The 21,547-nt window shown below is 34.7% G+C and overlaps 1 protein-coding gene across 5 annotated transcripts in view; it reads right to left on the minus strand.

The window, feature by feature from the left end:
- Positions 1–21,547, minus strand: part of FMR1 (fragile X messenger ribonucleoprotein 1) — a 34,274-nt gene that overhangs the window by 7,543 nt on the left and 5,184 nt on the right. For 3 of the 5 annotated variants that reach the window (XM_049827973.1, XM_049827970.1, XM_049827971.1), the window contains exons 2-11: positions 18,028–18,080; positions 17,162–17,255; positions 16,052–16,123; positions 15,632–15,780; positions 14,437–14,530; positions 14,236–14,352; positions 9,312–9,482; positions 9,145–9,223; positions 6,198–6,307; positions 2,732–2,818 (exon numbers count right to left, since the gene is read on the minus strand). In XM_049827973.1, coding sequence (XP_049683930.1) covers positions 2,732–2,818; positions 6,198–6,307; positions 9,145–9,223; positions 9,312–9,482; positions 14,236–14,352; positions 14,437–14,530; positions 15,632–15,780; positions 16,052–16,123; positions 17,162–17,255; positions 18,028–18,080 — 1,026 coding nt within the window. Of the gene's footprint in view, positions 1–2,731; positions 2,819–6,197; positions 6,308–9,144; positions 9,224–9,311; positions 9,483–14,235; positions 14,353–14,436; positions 14,531–15,631; positions 15,781–16,051; positions 16,124–17,161; positions 17,256–18,027; positions 18,081–19,856; positions 20,309–21,202; positions 21,318–21,547 lie in introns of those variants that run through there. The other 2 variants (XM_049827969.1, XM_049827972.1) reach the window with 2 other exon arrangements.

Raw genomic sequence — 21,547 nt, forward strand, 5'->3', positions numbered from 1 at the left:
AGCATGAAAGCATAGAGCAAAGTGCTGTAACTCAGGCTTAGAAAGACAGCCAGCACACAGAATTCTTACCACACGTAACTACTAGAAGAAATAAACACAAACAATAATTATCTACAGCTGCACATATTCAGGGGGTACTTCTGTCAGTTTGAGATGTTGTCTAGCTAACATCAAAAAGTGGCAACCAACTTTGTGGTTTTTTTTTGTTTTTTTTTTTTTGTTTTTTTAATCAGGGAGAAAGCTATTTATGTATGTTTCAGAGTGATATCAGAAGGGACCTCTGGAGGTCACCTAGTCCAGCTAGGACTTTGACAAGATCCCTTGGCACTCAGGGATGCATCCCATCAGGTCCCGCTGACTTGTGTATATCCCCCTCCCCGAATTATTTTTTTTTCCTTAGACACTCCCTAACTCATTCTTCCTTTAGGAAAGGTAAAGTCTCTGAAGCTCAAAACTCTCCCATTGGTTTCACGAGCCTGGTAGTCCTTAGGACAAATCTTAGCCATAAAAAAACAACCAAAGTGAAGATGACATTCAGTACCTCATCCTTTTCCTTTGTGACTAAGTTCCCTACTCCATTCACCAGCAGGCCTGCATTTTCTGTAGTATTCCTTTTGCTGCCAATATACTTGCAGAAGCCCTTCTTGTTGCCCTTCACATCATTTGTCATGTTCAACTCCAGACAGACTTTGGCTTTCCCAAATTCAACCCTGCACACTCAGATTGTGCCTTTATATTCCTCCTGGGTCACCTGTCCTTACTTCCACCCCTTGTATACTTCCTTTTTATATTTGAATTTTGCCAGAAGCTCCTTGTTCATCCATGCAGGTCTCCTGCTACTTTTGTGTGACTGCCTGCATATCAAGATAGACTATTCTTGAGCTTGCAGAACCTGATTCTTTAAATATCAGCCAGCTCTCCTGGACCTGTTTTCTTTCCAGGAATGCAGCCCATGAGATTCTTCCAAGCTGATCCCTGAACAGGCCAAAGTCCGCTCTCCTGAAGTCTGGGGCTGTGATCCTAGTATTAGTCTTTCTCGTTCCTCTCAGGATCCTGAACCTTCACTACGTAACAGTCACTCCAGCCAAGTCTGCTTTCTTCTTTTACAGAGAAATTCACTACTTTGAGTTCATACAGTACCTTTGATGTTCATGCCCTATTGTGTATCTTTCACAAAAAGTTTCTGTAATAAACTTTGCCTGGAGGCACAGAAACACAGACAACCTTAAAGGAACAAGTCAGTTCCACTTCTTGTCAGTGAACTGGAAGACATTATTCTGAAACTGAACCACAAGGCAACAGACCACTAAGATGACACCGTTTTGTGTGTGTATGTTAAATGGGATGAGAAGGCCAAGATCAAAATCTCCAGGATAAGAATCTATCCTCTAGTTGCTACACAGACACTGTTGCATGTGCCCTTTGGTTCAGAAAGGACAGTACTAAGAGAAAGTGACCCTAATTGACAATGAACTGAAGAATCTAAAAAAATTGCTGGGCTATTAAACGCTTTACACTCACATGTTAGTACCCATTTAAGTACTGACTAACATGCAAGTACCCATTTAAGGCTACCAAATAAGTTAAACCAGAAATACCTTCTGAAATAATAGTGAGAGTGCAAGAAAGGAGCTTAATTTTTAGTACTTATTTTCACGAGGTCCTTCTCTGCCTCTACTACCTGACAGCTGCAGAGCAGCTGTATCTCTGCTCCAAAACACTGATAAACCCAAGTTCTCCACAAGCAGGATTAAAAGGTATAGTTACCAAGTAGGTAAGTAAGGGCACAAATGTTGTTTCTTCTTCTAACTCCTCTGATACCTGTACTGGGAAGACTTTTAGCTATATACAGAAATTTTAGCATTCTAGATGATTCAATAATAGCTACTGCACAGACTGAACATGTATCAAATTATGAATGGTCTGGAGGTTTCAAAAGAGATGCAAGAATGTATTTAACTAAATGAACTCAAAGCAGTCCCTACTGTTAGCATGTGGCCCTGCCGTCAAAGATTGAGCACCTGGCCATAATATCCATAAGCAAAAGTAACTATGAACAATAATGTGGGATATTTTTTGTTCCCTATACAAAAAGACAACAAGCACTGCAGACTACTGGAGAAATTACACAGCCAAAAGGCAAACACAACATATAAAGCTGAACTGCCTACAAAACATACTCAAGTATGAAACGTCAATTAACTACAGAAAAAGAAACACTCAGAATCACATATGGAAGACAGATATCTTTAATCTAAACTAGTGACAGAGGGTCCTTAGGGAGGGAAATCCAGAGTACAATAACCAGTTAGGCTTTTGGTTGATAGAATTTTAAAGAACGGATGCCAAGCAGTTTAGGGTTTTAGAATAAAATGCCCACTTTATACAAGGTCTCTGCACAGAATGCTGCTTGCTTTGCTGTTGCATGAGGGACTGACTATTCCTTGTATATAGAGTTGTCAGCATTTTTTGAGATCAATTCTTTTATTTTTAATTATTCCTTTGCATTTTGCATTCCAAAAACCATTTTTTTTCATCCCATCCTTCAGATAAATTATTCTTTTAATAGAACATGGCTTTTACAAGAAGCCTTTTTAGACTGAAAATGTGTTCTAACACTAATTTTTCAACAGTCTTCAGGGCTAAACCAGATTTTGATCATCATGTTATTGTTACCGTCTTAAGTATTGATAGAAAAATTTCAGTGGTAGAGCAGTATCATTTTCCTCACCTTTAAATAATTAAGATGATAATCCAGAAGAACAGTTGCATTAGTGATGCTATCCTTGGTTCCCACAAACACAAATGGTACCATTCCCTAAAACACAGTAACAATAGTACTATGGTTATTGATTAGGCATCAAATACTGAAGAGAACCAAATGTTTTTACTGTAAAACTTGAAAACAATTTTTACAACATGGATAAGCATAAATAAAAAAAATAAATGAGACAGTGTATTTAAATTTTGATGTTAACTAGATCATGTAGACTAATTCCCTTTATGCAAAGAGCTTTTATCATATGCATCACAATGCCAACATTTATTTTTCTGAAAAAGTAAAAAAAGTCAATTCAAAACACTTCATGTTTCCTCCCTTCAAAATTAATACCACCTTTGCTGATCACATCTACTCTCTCACACCAGGTTCTTTTAGGCTACATGTCATTAAAGAAGCCTTTGATCTTTTTTGAAAAGTAAATCAAATTAACACCAGGTCATAAAACAAAACTTGATGCTTCTTGAGGACCTTTCAATTTTTAAAAGGCAAACAAAAAAATATTCAAGAAATAGAGTTAGTATTTCAGGTAACAATTGCTAACTTACATTTCTTTTACCTTTCAAGAATTATTATTTCAGTGATTCAACAAATACCTCAAAAATGTAAAGCTGGAAATTCTAATGCCTCAAATTATGACACTTGGAGATAAAATATCTAGAGACTAACTTAGGCAGCCAAAGCAGGCTAAGAAATCTACCTAAAAGGCCCCCCTGAGTGCTGAAAACAACTAAACTTCAGCAGATACAAGGATTATTTCCACACCAAAACTCCTGACACTAAAATAAGTCTATGCAGCATTTCAGAGGTGTGATTGCAGCCCACGCAGACCCAATGAGCTAGCTTTAAACTACTTGACTCTTGTAACAGCTGCAGCCTCAGCATGGCAGTATAAGCTTCACTGTGGACTGCAGTCAACCTGAAAGTCTCATAGACACTCAGCTGCTGAAACCTATGCCAGACCCTGGCTACACCAACTGAATTAATTTAAATTTTGTTTTAGTTATCACAAACTCTAAAAACACCTTTAATTTTCACTGTACACATACCCTTTACATGACTGCATTTCAAAGGAGGGGTTTTTTTTGCAGAAGTGAAATGATTGTAGACACAAATGTCTTAAATAATACACGCACAGTATGCTGAGGTTCCCTAAGAGTGGCAAGTCTATAGTTCATGCTTTCTGGGGGTTTGTTTGTTTGTGTGGTTTTTTTTTTCTTTTACATACAAACAACTTTTGTTAGATCTTACACATTTGCATTAAATAACAAGGAGAAAAATTACACAATCCTCTAACCCTAAGAAATCTCAATGCTAACACTAGCTTTCATGAGCATTAGAAAGCCTTTAGCCACAGGCATCTGACTGAAGTGTTTTATTATTTGGAGTATTTTAAGTTTCATAAATATTTACTACCACCTGATAAACAATGAAATTTCTACTAAACTAGCATTAACTAACACATAGTATCTATTACTAAAAGATCACAAGACAACTGACTTAAAGAGGCATTTAAGGAAATGGCTTGTTGCTTTTAGCAGTGGATTCTAGGTGTAGCAATGCCAAGTATTACGAATATGAGCTGGTAACAATGTCAAGCAATTTTAGCCATACAAAAGCATCAAAGTGCTTATTTATTGAACCTTATTTCTGTCTTCAAAGCAAAAGTACCTTCTTCAACTTAGTTTCAATGGTGAATACTGAACAGACCTTATGTGCTAAGAAATTTACAGATAAAAATAATATTACTACTATAACAAACAGTACCCATCTCATTTTGAAAAGATGAAAAGCCTAAAGAACCTGTTACAAAATTATGGGAGTTATGAAATTGCACCTGAAATTTATGGGCAGTATTCTAACATCTCAGTCACAAGAAAAGGAACCCTGTATTAAAACTTAAAAGTGAACTACTGTTCTTTGCAAAAAGAAGGCCTGGGAAAATTAATGCACATTTATTTCAAATATGAAATACAAATAAACTTAGAAGAACTAACTCTTACCTGCCAAGATTTGATCTCAGGTTTCTGTGTTGCTCCTGATATGACACAACTAACACATGAAGCACTGTAAGCAATGCCAGTGTCAGCAATGTCATTAACAGGTAAAACAGAAGTATGAATGCAGAGCTTGGCAGGTAAAAAAAGCTTTCAAGTTAATCTTTAAAAGTTGCATTTTGGATTGAAGAGCATCAACAAATAAGCTTTTTCAAGCTAGAAGAAAAAAAGAAAACCTGACATACTAATTGTAGCCATGACTACTTGCTCTTTTACCCTTCTATTATTCTGTAGGCTGACATTAAAAATGTTGAAAGTTTTAGCCTCCAGCAATAATAGCACCCTCTTGCTTATTAAGCTAGTTCAAGAATTCTATGCTGAAAGAATTTATCATTAGAAATGAAATACGACATAGAAGTGAATCCTTTAAATCTAAATACTGACAATTTTACCTTTTCAAATAGATGTAAAACTAGTAAAGTAATAAAAAAAATTACTTAATTGCTTATCCACCATTTACAGAAAGATGGAAATTGGATTATGGGTCTTCAGTAATAGTTTTACAGTGATAATATAAAAGGTGAAATAACTACTTAAGCAAGAACATAAGAGTTCCAGAAATGTATTTCATACCTTATTCAAAGTAGCTAAGGTTCCTTACCTAGTACATATTTAGACTTCCAGGTAAATTAAAGACAGTTCAGTTTTCTTTAAGCACATTTCACATTTGAAATTGCAGGGAATCTTTTTAGCTTGATATGTTAAAAGCTTCATGCCTGAAGCTTTCCTTGCAAACCTACAACCTTTCCCCTCAACACAGCCCCACATAGAAGTGCTTCAACTTACAAAGTTCTAGACTTCATTAAGGCCCTTAACAACACTGACATCCTTCCTGCGCAAACCTGGAGTTTCACATTGTTCATGCTTGTTTTTCTTTAGGTTATAATTTACAAGCTATTGTGAATTTAGGCAATATTTAAGAGAGATTTATACATAAAGCACAAGGTTTTCATTACAATGTAAGAAATTACTAATAAAAATTTAAACCAGGTAAAACCTTTAGATATCAAACTCAAAGCAAATTAATGAATGAAAACAGTAAGTTTCACATATACCGATTAACAGCTTAGCAATTGCTGCGAAACAGAGTCACTGCTTCGAACAGGAATAAAATAAAATCTCTAAGAAGATATATCACCAAAAAATTTCACAAAGCATTTTTCAAACACAAATATGCAAGCCAAATTCATATAAAAATGCCCCTCAGCATTAATAGGGAAATAGAGATTCCATCAGAAAAAACACATATTAATCAAAACTTTACCTTACCACTACAAATGTAAGGAAGAACTTATTTTATTATTGGGTAAAATATAACCACCAATTAACACATACAGAAGTCACATTGACTGAAAACATACCTCTTCTTGTGGAATATTTTTATCATTTTCAGCCTCAATTCTCACTCTTACAACACCAGATTTGTCCACTATCTCCTGAATCAGTTTTCCATTTTTTCCTATTACTTTTCCTACAGAGAGAACATACAGAACATTGCACCTTTAGGGTTTTCCCTAAAACCTGACAGTATTACTATACTTTAATTAAACAAGAGTATTTAGTACCAGTGCAAGAACTTGTCAAAAATGACTTAATACTCGACAACAAAGATTCAGTTAACAAGGCATGAACTAAGTAAGCTTGGAGCGTTAACGTTGGTAACATTCTAAGGGAACCACTGCCGCACAGAGGAAGAGAGGTACTTTACTATGAAAGTTTGTCACTGAGTATAGTTTCCTTCTTTTTCAAAGTTCCTATAAGAGACCAAAGGAAATTAAATCACAAATGCCTTCCCTTTGCATAAAATTATTTGAAATTACACATCTCAATTACAGAAATACTCAGTATTTTGCATGCTTATTTGGCTTTGCTTTGGTAGGTTTAAAGTAACTTCAGTGATTTACAAACATTGCTGGTTGCATTAAAAAACCCCCCAACCATCCAAAACACCAAAACAAAAAAACCCTTTTAAAAAGCCCTAACATTTGCTGTAGCTACCTTTTGGGTAGAGAACAAAGCAAAACTCTTAGTTCTTTCACAAAAATTTTAGTTGATGAAGTTTTCTGATACTACTGAAGATACTGTTTGAGCCAGATGTAAAGTTCTTTTCTCTGAAACTGAGCTTTTTAAGAGATATTTGAAAATAGTTTATAATTCATTAAGAAGAAAAATGGAAATAAATTACATTAATGCCAGTAATGCACACATTTATCTTAGGAACCAGGCATTCTAATCTGAGACAATGAAAATGAAAACTTTAGTTCTCTCCAACCTCAGCAAAATAACTTGCTGTCTGAAAATTGACAGAACACTGAGCTACTTGGGAGGTAATGAGGAAAGGCCGTATCATAGTATTAAAGAAATGCTTGAGAGTGATGTAAAAGATAGTTTTTTGCATGTAACAGAAATAAAGATTTTATTTAATGAAACTGTGGGAAAACTTGCAATGTAATCTTTTTCACAGGCACATCACTGAAATGAGGGCAAAAAACACTGAGTGCATGACAAGCTATTGTTGTGCCAATACGATTAATCCATAAAGAGCAAATTAAAACCCACTTTTAATCACATAGGACATTGTTCCTATTGTTCAAAGCTAAATAAATTTTTGGTTTTGTATTTCAATTTTTCTACCATGATTATTTAAATCCTATGTATTTCTAGAAAACATGACAGAAGATGGCCAATAAGTTCTTCCTTGATGACAAAGGCTGCTCTGAGAGTCAAAAGCTTCTTGTGAGTACTTTATTCCATTACACATCACTGGCAAATATAATAGCTTACTAATAAATGTGAAAAAGCCTTGGTAGTGATTAAAAAAGTCAAGTAAACCAAACAAAAAAAAAAAAGGAAAAAACAAGAGAAAAAGAGCCATACATCAGTTGTCCCAATGAAAAAATACAAATTTTTAAATAATTGGTTTTAGTTAGAATTCACCAGCATACATAAAAAATTTAAAACAATTAAGGACTGTATGCTTATATTTTTAACCTATGTTTCAGGTTATAAACTTCCATACAGCCTTTAAAAAAAAAAGCAACATCTTAGGTGGGGTTTTGTTGTTGTTTTATTTTCATTTGGTTTGAAATTTAAAGGATAATTAAGTGGAAAAAGCCAGATGTTTGCACTTTCTTTAGATAAAATTCAGCATATCAATAATGTAAAAGGAAAAAAGCTTTCTGCCTTTTTAAAAAATAAATTATTTAGTTTTCTGGCAAATTATTAGAAATTTAGAAAAGCTAGTTATCAAACATAGTTTATTTTGGATATAACATATGGTTCAGCCAATTTTATATTCTAAAGGAATTTTATATTCTAAAGGATCAAGGCCAAGAAGCAGAGTAGAAATGAAAAACTGCCAAAACAGAAATAATTGCAAAGTTCTAAACAGAAAATATAAAGAAATTAAAACCTCAAGTTAAAATAATGATGGCAGCTTATCGTTTTTACTTATTACCAGTGGAATCAGGAGGGAGTGGGGAAGGGAAAACTACTGGTTTTTAAATCAGTTCCAGAGCTGAAGTGCCACATTTGTAAGTATTTGTCCCATTGCAGAATTTCCCACTGCTTCAACACCAGCTTTCATACACTGCTTGACAACCTATTAAAATATTTGCTTTTAGAAGTACGTTATAGCATGTAGTATTTTCCCTGTTCTTACCTACTGAATTAAGCCATGTATTTTTATGTTGCTTTGTAGCACCAAAAGCTCATTAAAAGACACCCCCCCCCCCCCCAAGGGCAGCATGCATTCTTGAGGACTTTTTTAGATTGTCTTTGGGGCATTTTCTTGATCATTGGGTACCTTAACTAGCATCCCACAGTGCTGCTTCTGAACAAACTGCATTTCAGATGTAAAAGGACAGGAAAAAGAGACAAATACAAGTCAAAGAAATGATTCAAAATATACTAGGAACATATGAGCCTGCAGATTCATCTATCACATAGCTGAACTAATTTCTGGACATCTTTGAAGGAAGTGATTTAATGCTTTGGCTCAGTCCAGAAGCTATTCTACTTTGTATTTAAACACCAGCACATTGCTTCTAGTTTAAGATATCCCTGAACTGCAAACCAGGAGATAATTTCTTACAATGGACTGAAGGTAAATGTATCTGTAAAAATTCTGCATGGAACTGGAAAGCAAAACAAAAAAGCCCCAAACCTCAAGGCTTTGTACCACCTAGAACACTTTCACAAAGAGAACTTCTTCAAACTTTTATCCTGCCACCCTTCTAAAAGTAAAACACAGTTCCCAGAAGGCATTTTTCCTTACTACCACAGAGTTAGCCTCCACAATTGACATACCTACTAAATTTCTTGGGACTTGTATGACATCTTCAGCAAATTCAAGGTAACTTCTTGCCTTTTTCACTGCATCTTGATCCTAGAAATAGATAGATGTATGAGAGAAATGAGATCTGTTTTCCCAACTTTTTTTTTTTTTCTGAAAGGCTAAAAAGAAGGGAACTTACCTCTCCGTAAATATGGAATGTGCAAGTATCTTCATCAAGATCAATAGCAGTCACCCCAGGGACTTTTCTGGCTTGCTGAATATTAGCACCATGAGTGCCAATGGCCAAACCCATTAGGTCTTCACGTACAACAAACTGTTCATGAAATCGTGATGCAAGTTGTCTAGAACTCTAAAGAAAAAATGTTAGCTTACTTTGATTTTTGGTACACCACAGAGAGAAAAAACCATAAATTTAGAGCCAATTCTTTAACCTGGTACTTAGCCTACTTTTTATTTTAACTGTTTCTTTTAATGCACTTATTTTCACTTCAAAAACCACTGACAAATCCCAATATCACCTTTTAAATATTAAGATAAGGCTAGCCTCTAGCTATGTTGACATGTCTATATTTTGAATTACCACAGAATATCTGCAGCTATCAGGTGTTACTAGGTAAGACAGCATTCATGTAAGTTAGTAAAATAGGAGCTGTGTTGATTATTAAAGCAAACCCTATTATTTCTGAGAAAAAAACTGCACCCATTTCAGTACGTTGTCAAAACCAGCAATAACTCAACCACTGGACACAAAATTATATAGAAAACAGTAACTACAGGTATCTACTGCACTTAAAATGAAACGAAGAATCTGTGCCTATGCAAGACAACACAAAGCTAAGGTATAACTGCAATACGTTGCCGGAATTCAGAGAATAAGTATGTTAAGAATTTCATCCAGGAATGGCATTTCTACCAAAACAGCAGGGCCAATCGGAGAACTTGAGATTGTCAGGTGCTATCAAGACAAAATTCCTTCCTTCAGCAGGATTGTAACAATGACTGAAGACTACAACTATTAAAATTACTTTCAATCACATGTTTGAGGCTCAGTTACCCTTGAATTAAACACCTGATTACTGTTTTGCAACTCTCATCACCTTTGCATGCAACTGCTATGGTAGAACCAAACAATAAAAAATGGCTTACAGAATCTTACTGGGGGTCTCGTATATGAAATAAGATACCAAGAAAGAAAAAGTAAACCCACCAAAAAACTAACCAACTTTTGGATCTGGAACAGGGTTTTCAAAATAGCTGAAAAAGTATCACTAGAAACCTGGATAAATCTTGCAAAAATATACCAAACAGAGAAAAAAAACCCAAACAAACTGTAACTCCAATAACCATAGCATACAGTTTCCTAAAGCAGTCCATGAGCTTCCAAGAGAACTATGTTACCGAGCTCTGACTTGATGCAAAAGTATGCATATACATGCCCATATGTAAAATACAGTTTCAATATTTTGTGAATTCTATAAAGCTTCCACCACACAGCAAGCATGCAGAAGAGAGCTGGGAACAGGGAGAAGCTTCTGAGAAGTATCTTGTAGCACACTGTGGAGTTGGACGGTGCTGAAAATACTCAAACATGCAGGAAACCTAGATTTCATCAACACCCATACAATCCTGCATTGATATGAACAGTGTCTGTCAATCCCAGGTGGCTCAGATTATTAGCATGAACAGACCTCACCAGTGCAAGGAAAAACACTTGGGAAATGATGAATTGCAGGCAGTTCAGAACCCAGCAAGCAAGTGGGGAAACTGTTAAAATTAAGTGGGCACATTTTTTTTTTTCAAAAACAAACCCACATTTTTAAAAAGACTAAAACAATGACTGATAAGTTTCTCCTACACAGCCTCTTCACACTTTCAAAAAAACAGATAGTTTTCTTATAGGATGCTTGTGCTATATGAAGCAGGAAGATCACTAAGTTTGGTCACCCTGGGAACTAAAAGAAACATACGGAGAGAAATCAGTAACATATAAACATGCAGAACAAAATATGTATTGTTTATGATAATGAAGTTGTCATACAATTAAAGGAGTTTATAGTACTTAAATCTACAGAGAAGAGCAAATACAAAATATGTAAAAAAGTCATTATTTACCATAGTGAGTAGAATTCCTATACAAAAATGTGGACACTATCCACAAACATCTGAGCAGAACAGAACACAGGAAAGTAACGATAGTTTAATGCATTGAGGAAAGACAGAGGATTTCCAACTGTGATAATCTATTAAGTAAAATGAAAAGTGTCTTGCAAGGAATAGAAAAGACAAAGCTTTATATTATCTTTCCAGAGCCAAGATATATAATCCTATACATGTTTTTGCATCGCAATCAAAGCTGTAATTAGTGTAAAGACATAGACAAGCACACTTTAAACTAGCAGTTTAACCTCAGCAATGAGACCCTACAGAGGTGAGAAAACATCAAGAACGTGTCCACAGTAAGCCCTACTCTGTCCCAGCTAAACTGCTGTTGTTACCTGACCTGCTCCTGCTTAAAGTTGTTGATGAATATCCTGTGCTAAATCACTGTCACAGAGAAGTGGCTACAGTAGATAGTGGTATAAGTATTCAAGTGTCATGAAATACTACATACAGAGAACTCTATCAAGCACTTCAATAACTGGATTACAGAAAACTCAGAAAGCAAACATTATTTTAAATGCTCACAGATCTACATTCTAACAGATAATCCAAATGACTATTTACTAGTTGACATCTGTTATAGACCACCACATGAGAGTAGAGAACAGGATGATCAAGTCAATGATCAGTTCTTAACCATCTACAATATGTAGAAAAGATGAAGCTACATCATCACTGGGGACCTTGGCTATGACAAACTGTAGTTACATTGCTTGTACTAAAATATCATTAGCTTTTCTGTAAATTATGTATTACAAGATGTATTTTATTTAAACATAGGAAATTCTGTATTCTGCTTCCCTCCAATAAATTAGTAAGAAACAACTATGCAAATAATGAATTAATACCTACTTAGCGGCCACAAGTGAACTGCATTTAGATGAAGTAAAATACAAACAAGATTAAAAAGTACAGTTGTAAATTCAGGCTTTTTAGTATGTCAAAATAACATCTAAGCTACACCTACTGGGAAAAAATGCAAACAAAGAAGTAATTGGTTATTTTACTTGATGCTCTAAAAACCACATTTGAGAAGTAGGGCCATGTAAGTCAAGAAGCTAATATGCAGAAAAGAAGGAAGGTACAATATACAACAAATGGAAAGAAAAACACACACAAAAAAGAAGCTGGTCTAGTGATTATGGCATAGAAAGCAGGAAAGGTAAAACTGCTAGAAGAAAAAAAGTGGCAGACATTTAATGTTCAGAGAGTATAAGACACAGAAAAGAGTTTATTTGATGGAAACGATAAGAGCTATTAATAATAATGCAGTAAAGCCCAAAGTGTTCACTAAATATTTCTTCTGCAGATGGACACATGCAGTCTGTTCGTATGTCAGTGTCTTAAAAGAATCACAAGTATGATTTCTACTATCTGAAGCTTTTCTTTTCAGGTTTGGTTGAAATTGATGTTATATTTCTTCTAAGTGCTGGAAACACAAATGCCAACATGAAAAATACCAGCCAACTTTTGTCACACAAATGATAACTGTATATATTTATCTTACATCCTTCACTTAAGTACTGCTCAGGTAGAAACTAAAGTCCAGTAATCGTTTCCTTCTGAGAACAAAATCCAAGTTGAAGTCCTTCACAACAGCAAAAAAGTTCAGCCTTACAATGACAGCAAAAATCCAAGATTAGTTTGGGAAAGGAATCAATGACAACAGCTGTTGGTGCATGCATTTGTGGGGGCATGTAAAGAGAATTAGCTCTATAGAGGCTGTTGTTCTTCCCACCTCCAAAATAATACTTTGCACTTCAAGAGGTAAACTGCCCACACAATTGTCAGTTCTGGAGGAAGACTGAGAAAAATGGATTACTGAAGAGCTACAGTGGGGTGCTCAAGAAGAAACACCAATGAGTAGAAACTGGTCCTTTCTTGGTCTTGAGAAAAATCAAGACCCAAACAAACTTGGATCACAGCTGCGAAATACAGAAATCAAGTGACTAAAAAGAGAACAGAAGACAGAACTTCTTCTAATAGTCAGTACACCTACTGGATCGAAGAGGTTGGAACTACTACACCGCATCCCACTTCAAGCTAAACCCAAACAGATGTAACCCTTGGGGTGGGGGAGAATGAAACCTGGCTCTAAAGTATCAGAGCTGGTATACACCAGTGTAAAACTGAATTACAATAGTCTGAGTGGTACTTCTAGTACTTGACAGTGACACTAAAAAGAGGTTTTCAGAAAAGTTGCTATTTTTTCTGATTTGTAGATAAGAGAAAAAAAAACATGAAGAAATGTTAATTCTACTGTATAAAGATCCCCTTTTTTCCTAGCCTACTCTTTTTTCTCTCTCTCTTCCCCCCTCCTCTCTCCCATGGACAAGTATGAGTCAAGCTTCTTGCCAGTCAACGCCCACTCTCCAGTCACAGGAATATCAGAAGCTGTATCTACTCTTAAGATGATTTCCTAACATTTTATCTATAGACAAACCCATCCCTTCGTACATCCTACCAACATCAGTTTCACCCCTTCTATCTCTCATTTTCACTGTGTTGTTTTGCTAGATCCAGTTCTAGTCCATCTCAGCATCATGCCATATTCACTCCCATCTATTTTTAAAAACAGTAATTCAAAGCTATCAAATATGTGGCACTATTCATGCAACAATGGCTAATTATTTTATGCTTCAAACTAGGAAAGAAATCTATGTGTATATGTGTGTGTATATATATATTTGCATTTAATCCCACACAAAATCCTGCTGAATAAAATGGGATTGGATAAAAATGAGTCTTTGCAAGAACAGGCTCTTGAACAGTAAACTTCTTTGTTGGGTTGCATCTCCATCTGCCTCTTTTTAACACCAAGAATAGTATCAGTACATAATAATTACTTTCACCCCAATGCAAGTCCTACCAGCTAAGAAATACATGAGGGGCTTTTTTTTTTTTTTTTACTCAAATTACTTCAGGGGAAACAAACAACATACCTCCAGCTGTTTGCTAGCTTCTTCATTTCTCAGTATCAGGGATAACTTGGTACGAAGACTTCGAAAGTGCATATCGATCAGCATATTTGCCCGCTTTGTTGTTACATCATTGATTGACTAAATTATTAATAAAGAAAACAGTGGTTTACACATGAACTTTTGAAACAACTGCCAATGGTATGGTTAGACATTTGTACTTACCAAAATAATAAGCTGGTGGTTTTCCGAATCATATGTTACAGAAAAAGCTCCAACTGCCTTTTTGAAGTCCTTATGTGCAGATTCTTTGGCACACCTAGGAATAAAAATGCTACAAAGTTAAAAATAACTGCTGCATTTATGGTTCACAGCCAAAAAGATTAATTTCCTAATACAAAGAATCTAAATAAATATATCCAAGTTCACCCTTTTAAGGCAGGTGTTATTTTATTCTGTTATTTATTTTACTCATTTTTCTTTCATTTGTTTTCACATTAGTAGGATTAGAAATATTTCAAAAATTTTCTGTATGTACATCTATGAAATGACAAACCAGTTAAGCAAAACTACATTAAAAAGCTATAATTGTTACAATCAGCAAGTCCAGAATTTCAAATACACCATGAACCAGTATGTGTGACTTCAGTGTAACCACTACAGCATTCTAATGATCTTATGCTCATCTCATGCTGTATTTCACTTCCCGAGGCTCCTTCTGCCCACTTGCTACTTAGTGAACTTGTGTACTATAACACTAACTGCAGAAATTCTTAGTTTAACCTGAATTTATAGCTTACTCCACATTGAGGCAACAACATGTATCTCAAAAAAGCAGAAGTTGATCTGAAGCTGGAGTCAGTATTAGACTGAGTTTTAGAGCTACATTTATACATGAACAACATGTCAGTGTTCTAGGAGAAAACTGTTTCTCTATCATACTATGGGAGGTTTGGTTATTGTGGAACTACTCCCACAACCATCATCAAAATGCCTTATGCCCTACAATATAAGGCAGGATTTTCTAAGGCAGGTCATTAAATACCAGCTTGCATAGATTGGCAGATACTCTATCAATGAAAGAGTGACCACTTGACAGTTATCAATAAAGTTGACAAAGAATGAATTCAGATTAATCTGTGCACATCCTGGAACAGCTGTAAGAATAAAAATCTTAATCTATACTGCACACAGTCCTTAAAACCTTGAAGAAATTATTTCCTCCTCCAGGACTAAACTGCATTTCATCTTTTCTATTTCTGAAGTATGAGCATTGTCCACATTTGTATTTTCTACATTCTTATATGCACATTTTAAAACTTAATTTAGAGCACTAAAAAGTGTTTTTATCCCTCCTTGTCTCAGGCTCAAGAAGTTACCCACATTTTGAAACAAGTTATAAAGAAACGCTTGTACTTACATTTGCCTTAAATCTTCAGGAACTGCCAGTTTGATTTTATGAAAAGTATCTTTTGTTGCGGGTTTATTGGGGTTCACAGATCTCAAACGCTCAATTGTGACAATTTCGTTGTATGTAGCATCACAGGCTGCATATTCTATTACGTAGAACTGATATAAAAATAATAAAATCATCCAAGCCACACATTTCACAAGAGTGAGCATTACACTAGTAAGTGAAAGGCACTTTTGTTAACTGTACAAGTAAAATTTGAACTTTTCACGTTAAGGTTAATGGTAATTGCAACAGTCCTAATCAAGAAACTCTTTGAAAATTAAGAGGGACAAGTTACAAACACCGTGCACATCAAAATAATAATAATTAAAAAAAAAGTATAAATAAATATAAAAGATATATATATGTATATATGCATATTCCTACCTCACCCTTTATCATTCTCACTTTAGCCAACCACCAACAGCAGGGTTCTTTTTCATTTGCCCTGGAATAAACCTAAACAAAATACGTACATTATGTATCTGTAGCATACTTAAGACATCACAAAAGCTGACTAAGTAATACAATCAGGAACTCTGCTACAGGAACAAAATCCAGCAAACTATATTGGCACATAAAGTCTCTCACCTAAGCACCATGTAGCAACCATGAAACAGCTGAAATGTCTATCACAAACACAGGTAGAATATAAAATTATGTATATAAGATTGTACAGATAAATAATATTGTACCCAATCTACTAGCATTAGTTGCTTCAGTCTTGCATACAGTCAGAAAAGAGATAATTCAGCCTTCTACATCTGTTAATATTTAATCAACAATATTTCTAATTGTGCGTAGATCTGATGAGGTCCTGCTGGTGGGAAGGGAGAGGATACATACCTACACTTCTTTAGCACATACGTGATATTGGCCACATCCACACCCAAGAATTTTTGCCATTTTCTTATATTTCAAATCAAAATAAACTTAAAAAACATGCAAGCAAAATACAAATCTTAAAAGTTCTCTTTTTTTAAAGTAACTACAAAAATTTATTTCATGAAATAAGGAAGTTTTAGGAACATGCTATATATTAAAGCCAGTCTCCCTCTACACATAAATAAGTATTTACATATACACATCTATTTTTACATTTTATGTACAGACATACATAATGCAAATTATCTCATTCAGATTGAAGTTTTGGTAATATAGGCATTATTAACTTACAGCTGAAGAACTACAGTCCAGCATCTATTTCTAGATTAATTCAGTTCTGATAAAGAACTGATCTGTAATCAAAGAAACACTGATCATGTTTGTACATCAGCATGGAGGTCATGGTACATGGAATTCCAAAATAGTTGTATGGTTTATAACTGTCAAAATCTTTTTGATGACATGCTTGACATTGTGTTTTATGTAGTAATTGGAATTAAAAAAGGTGACAGCATATAACATGGAAGAAAACCTTCCACTAGCTTGGCTGACATTTTTCTTCCCCAGTCCTCTCACTTCCCAAAGGAAATGTTGTTAATGGAGCATACATACCTCTACTTCATCACTTTCATTTATATCTTTATTATAGCCTGCAGGTGGCGGAAACCTCACATCATGGAATGGTATTTGTCTCTCTGGTTGCCAGCTACAAATAAAAATACAGTGAATGGCCTAAACATTTTGACCTTCTTTGTAAATAGAAATCAGAAATATTTTCAATCCATTAATTTTACATTTTTAAACTTTCTGGAGCTTTTGTACATATACGTATTAAAGGTAATGCGATCCAATGTATATATAATAGGAAACACACCTAAGCAACCATTAAGCATCTTAAATGAATCCCTGATGCTATCTGCACTGTTTTGAAATCTTCCAGCAGCAGTTTTTGTTCTATTTAGAGTGTGTTATTTCCCTCCTAAAGCAATGAAACCTGAACTAAGTGGTATAATGAAAGGTTAACTTTTTATGTCCTTAAATGACGGGAAAGGAACATAATTTCATTTCTAGCTTAGAAAACTGGTATTTATCACTTAGCTAAAAAATAAATTTTGTAATAATGTAATCTGCTAAATCTAAAGTAAGACATTCACATGAGAAAGAGGCAGTCATGGTACCACTGCTGACTTACTCAAACATGAGTTGCCATCATGTAAATTGAATAACAACATGCTTATCTTCCCAACAAAACCCACATTACTCTAGTTTCATATTTTAAAAATATTTAAACAATTAAAAGCATTTATACGGAAATGTCACAACATAGTAAATATCAAACATAATTCTAAAACATGCTAGCAGCAAGCTTAGAGTATCTAAGGGATGCTACTCTACACTATTAAGTTATATTTAGGTTAATCAAATACAAGGTTGATACTCCATATCATTTGCAGGTATAACATCAGCAATACACTTACTTGTTTTCAAATGCAACTGTTATAGAATCTTCATGCACATCCTTTACAAATGCCTGTGTATATAAAAAAGTATAATTATGGTATGCTTATGGATATTTTAAAAAGTAATTTTACACCCATACAATGCCTTCCTCTCACAGATATCGATGAAACTCAAAATGTAAGTATGCTTTCAAGTCAGCCTTTTTATTTTTGCAATAGACTAATATAAAACACATACTGAAAGCTGATAACCTCCTTGGGTTCATGACTGCCAACATACTGATACACAGAATGCCTGAGCTACACATGCATTCTTCATACTTTTTAGGAGTGATACAAGAGATTACTAACAACTGACAAGATCATTCTGAGTAGTTTTATAACTAAAGTTTAAAATGTTTGATTTTTATATTCACATTTTGTGTATTTTGACAGGTGTAGAAATTAAACCACGTCAGTACTCCTTAAAAAAAATTCCTGTCTCTTCTTTTACCTCAAGGTAAGTATACCACACTAGCAAAACTCATTTATATCCATTTCAGCACAGTTTCCCCTTTATATTTACTTCATCACGCTTAACTTCCATAGTGCACAAACTTAAGATAAATGTCCTGCAGCCTTCCTTCACTTTTTTTTTTTCTGGGGCCATGAATAGCAGTTGTGCTAAGACTCCCATACAACCACAAAGCAGAGTACAGAACCAAGATTCAGCACTGAGAGGGCTCTTCCTACCTTATGTACTCAACTGACTGATGTTTGATTAATTTTCAGCTTTAAGCCCAAATGTGCCCCCCCCCCCCCCCCCCCCCCCCAATCTACAGAACAGCAAGATCAATACTCAAAGAACTTTGGGATTTACCAATGAAAATATTTTTCATAGCCTCAAATAATGGAGATCACAGGGCAACCAGGGATCAAGATTTTTTTGTTTGTTTCTTTTTAAAGATATCTCTACAAACTTCTGAAACAGCTAAAAATTGGTGAAGTGCTGAGTATTCCACTAATATTTATCCATATATAGTATATCCTTGCAAGGTAGGTAGATAAGAGCCCCTGAGCAGGACTGACCCTGAAAGTTTGTTCTACCAAGGGAGATCCATTTTAGTAGATTGAAAAAGTCTCAGTAAATTGAAAATAATTTAGTAGTAACTACTGTTTCTGAAGAATTAGTTAATGAACTGTTGAACATTTTATTCTCTTCACATTTCAAGTTTCCAAGACAAGAACAGCTCTTATCTCTTACAAGAAGGTAAGAGTTTCATTCTCATATGGAATCTAAATGGTTTTAAAAAATTCTTCTGATATTTTTCCTTTATAAAGTATTCCAAAGTATTTCCTAAGTTGCAGCAGTATCTCAGTATCAAAGAATAGCAATACCTGATGACTGATACAGAGCTCCAAGAACTGGTTGCACTAAAATTAAGCAGTACCTGTGCACAAGTGACAATCAGTACAAGAAAAAAGTGCAATGCTAGTTAATAATCTGAAAATAACTAACGCCACCTTTAATAGAAGTCAAAGCAAAGCCACAATGACAATAGCAAAAAATGGTTTTATACCTTGCTCACCTCTCAATACTGTAAGAATAAGGTTACTGGAAAGTTTTATTGGTAGCATCCAAAAGACATTTAAAACACTCTCTAATACTATTTACATAATTACGTATTTCAAATTCCAAGATACTCCTTCCAAGGGGATTACAAGCATAGTTGATATTTTTTAATTACATTATACAAAGCAGATTTAAGACCACATCTCAAGATCATGTTGATAATAGTACAGAAATGCTCTTTACATAAAGAAGCAACAGAACTCCCAGTTGATCATTACAGATACTGAACATTTACCTAATGTTTCATATTGTTGTGTCTTCTGTAAGAAAATTCCAGAATTGGATATGCACTTGACAAATACTATGGTAGTCCTGACTCATTTTGCAACATTACACACATCACCTTCAAAGGCTCCACCCACGTTTCTTCCAATGTTTGTCATGTGCAACTCTGAAGCACCTATTCTTATAGCTGTAGCAGAAATGGATGCCTTTAATACCTGAAAAATGCTGTAATCATTACAAAATATTTGGTATGACTCCTTCACACCACAGACTGGAAAAGGTTAGGACTTAGTATTATTAGTAACACTTGAGTATGCAAAAGCAGAGATTATTTTATAAAGCAAATCCAACACAAATGACACCAAGAACACTTAATAGCCTTGAGGAAAACAGGTAACACAAGACAATGCCCTGAGGAAGAATTTGTTGATACTTAATTTTCTTTTATTCATAAAATAGAAAAAAAAAATCACTACTTCTGCTATGAAAGACACTTTTGGAGAAGAAGTCATCCCCTCTATGGTGATGAAAACACCAAAAGATGCTCTAAATAGCACTCTAAAAGCTACAGGAAGTGACAGAAAAACACACAAGCACAGCAGCAAAGAACAAGACTACACCTCATATTCAGATCTCATAGCTTATAATATCCAAGTCATCTTGACCAGAGTCCTAGTGACTACAGCAATATACATAACTAGTGGTAATAGTGCTAAAACCTACCAGTAATAAGTTGACGAGATGCTGACCCAAAAAATGTAAGTTATTAAGTTGAAGACTAGCCTGAGACCTTTAAACAGTCTAGTACTTATATTATCTGGAAAAAGTAAAACTTGGGGACACATAGCTAGTTGAAAAAGCATTGAACTATTCTCTCCCATTTAAGCTCTCCTTAAACAGCCTTCAATATTGCTTTGGTCACAACCCAGAAACCTGAAGGAACTTGAACAAGGCACATTAAGGACAACTGTTGACCACAGACATCATAGCATCAATACAGACGTTACTAGTAAAAATTACAAAGCTGACATAATTTCTTTAGTTTATACTAAATTCAGAAGGCTCAATCACAGAAACAGATGGAATATGTGGTTTTCACTCCCCCTGGCCAAAAAAGTTGATGTCATAACACTGTTGTTTGCCTTTTAATTCCCAGCCTTGCAAAATCACAAAAATTCATTGTAATGAAATTTTCATTAATTACAAAGTGGATGATGCCTTGCCAAATACCTAATTTCAAATATGCAATATATACAAACACTTCTGCCTACGTCCATGTGAGATTTATGCTTAAAAACCAATTTATCAGACAAATACATTAATAGCCTGAATATTTGATTGTCTAATCTCACCTACCCATAGAAAGGTGGGTTTCCTCATTCTTCAGTTTCTTGTGACACAGAAAAATTCCAGAAATACTCATCATATCAGTTTTTCATACTCTGTGTCATAGCATTATGTCAATTTTCCTCTGGTATATAAATAAACAGATCTGTAGTAAGTAAAATGTATTGGACTCTACAGCACTATGTATGTGTACATTTCTAAGTACAAACAGAAATGTTTTGAAACATTCCTAAGTTTTTGTAAAAAAAAATTAACACTTAACCATTAATGCCTTTGAAAAACTAAAAATTAAAGCTCATCAGAACTGTTTGGTTTTCTTTATTCTGTGATATGTATAAAATTATATACAATACT

This window comes from Accipiter gentilis, chromosome 24 (genome assembly GCF_929443795.1).
Source record: "Accipiter gentilis chromosome 24, bAccGen1.1, whole genome shotgun sequence".
NCBI lineage: Eukaryota > Metazoa > Chordata > Aves > Accipitriformes > Accipitridae > Astur > Astur gentilis.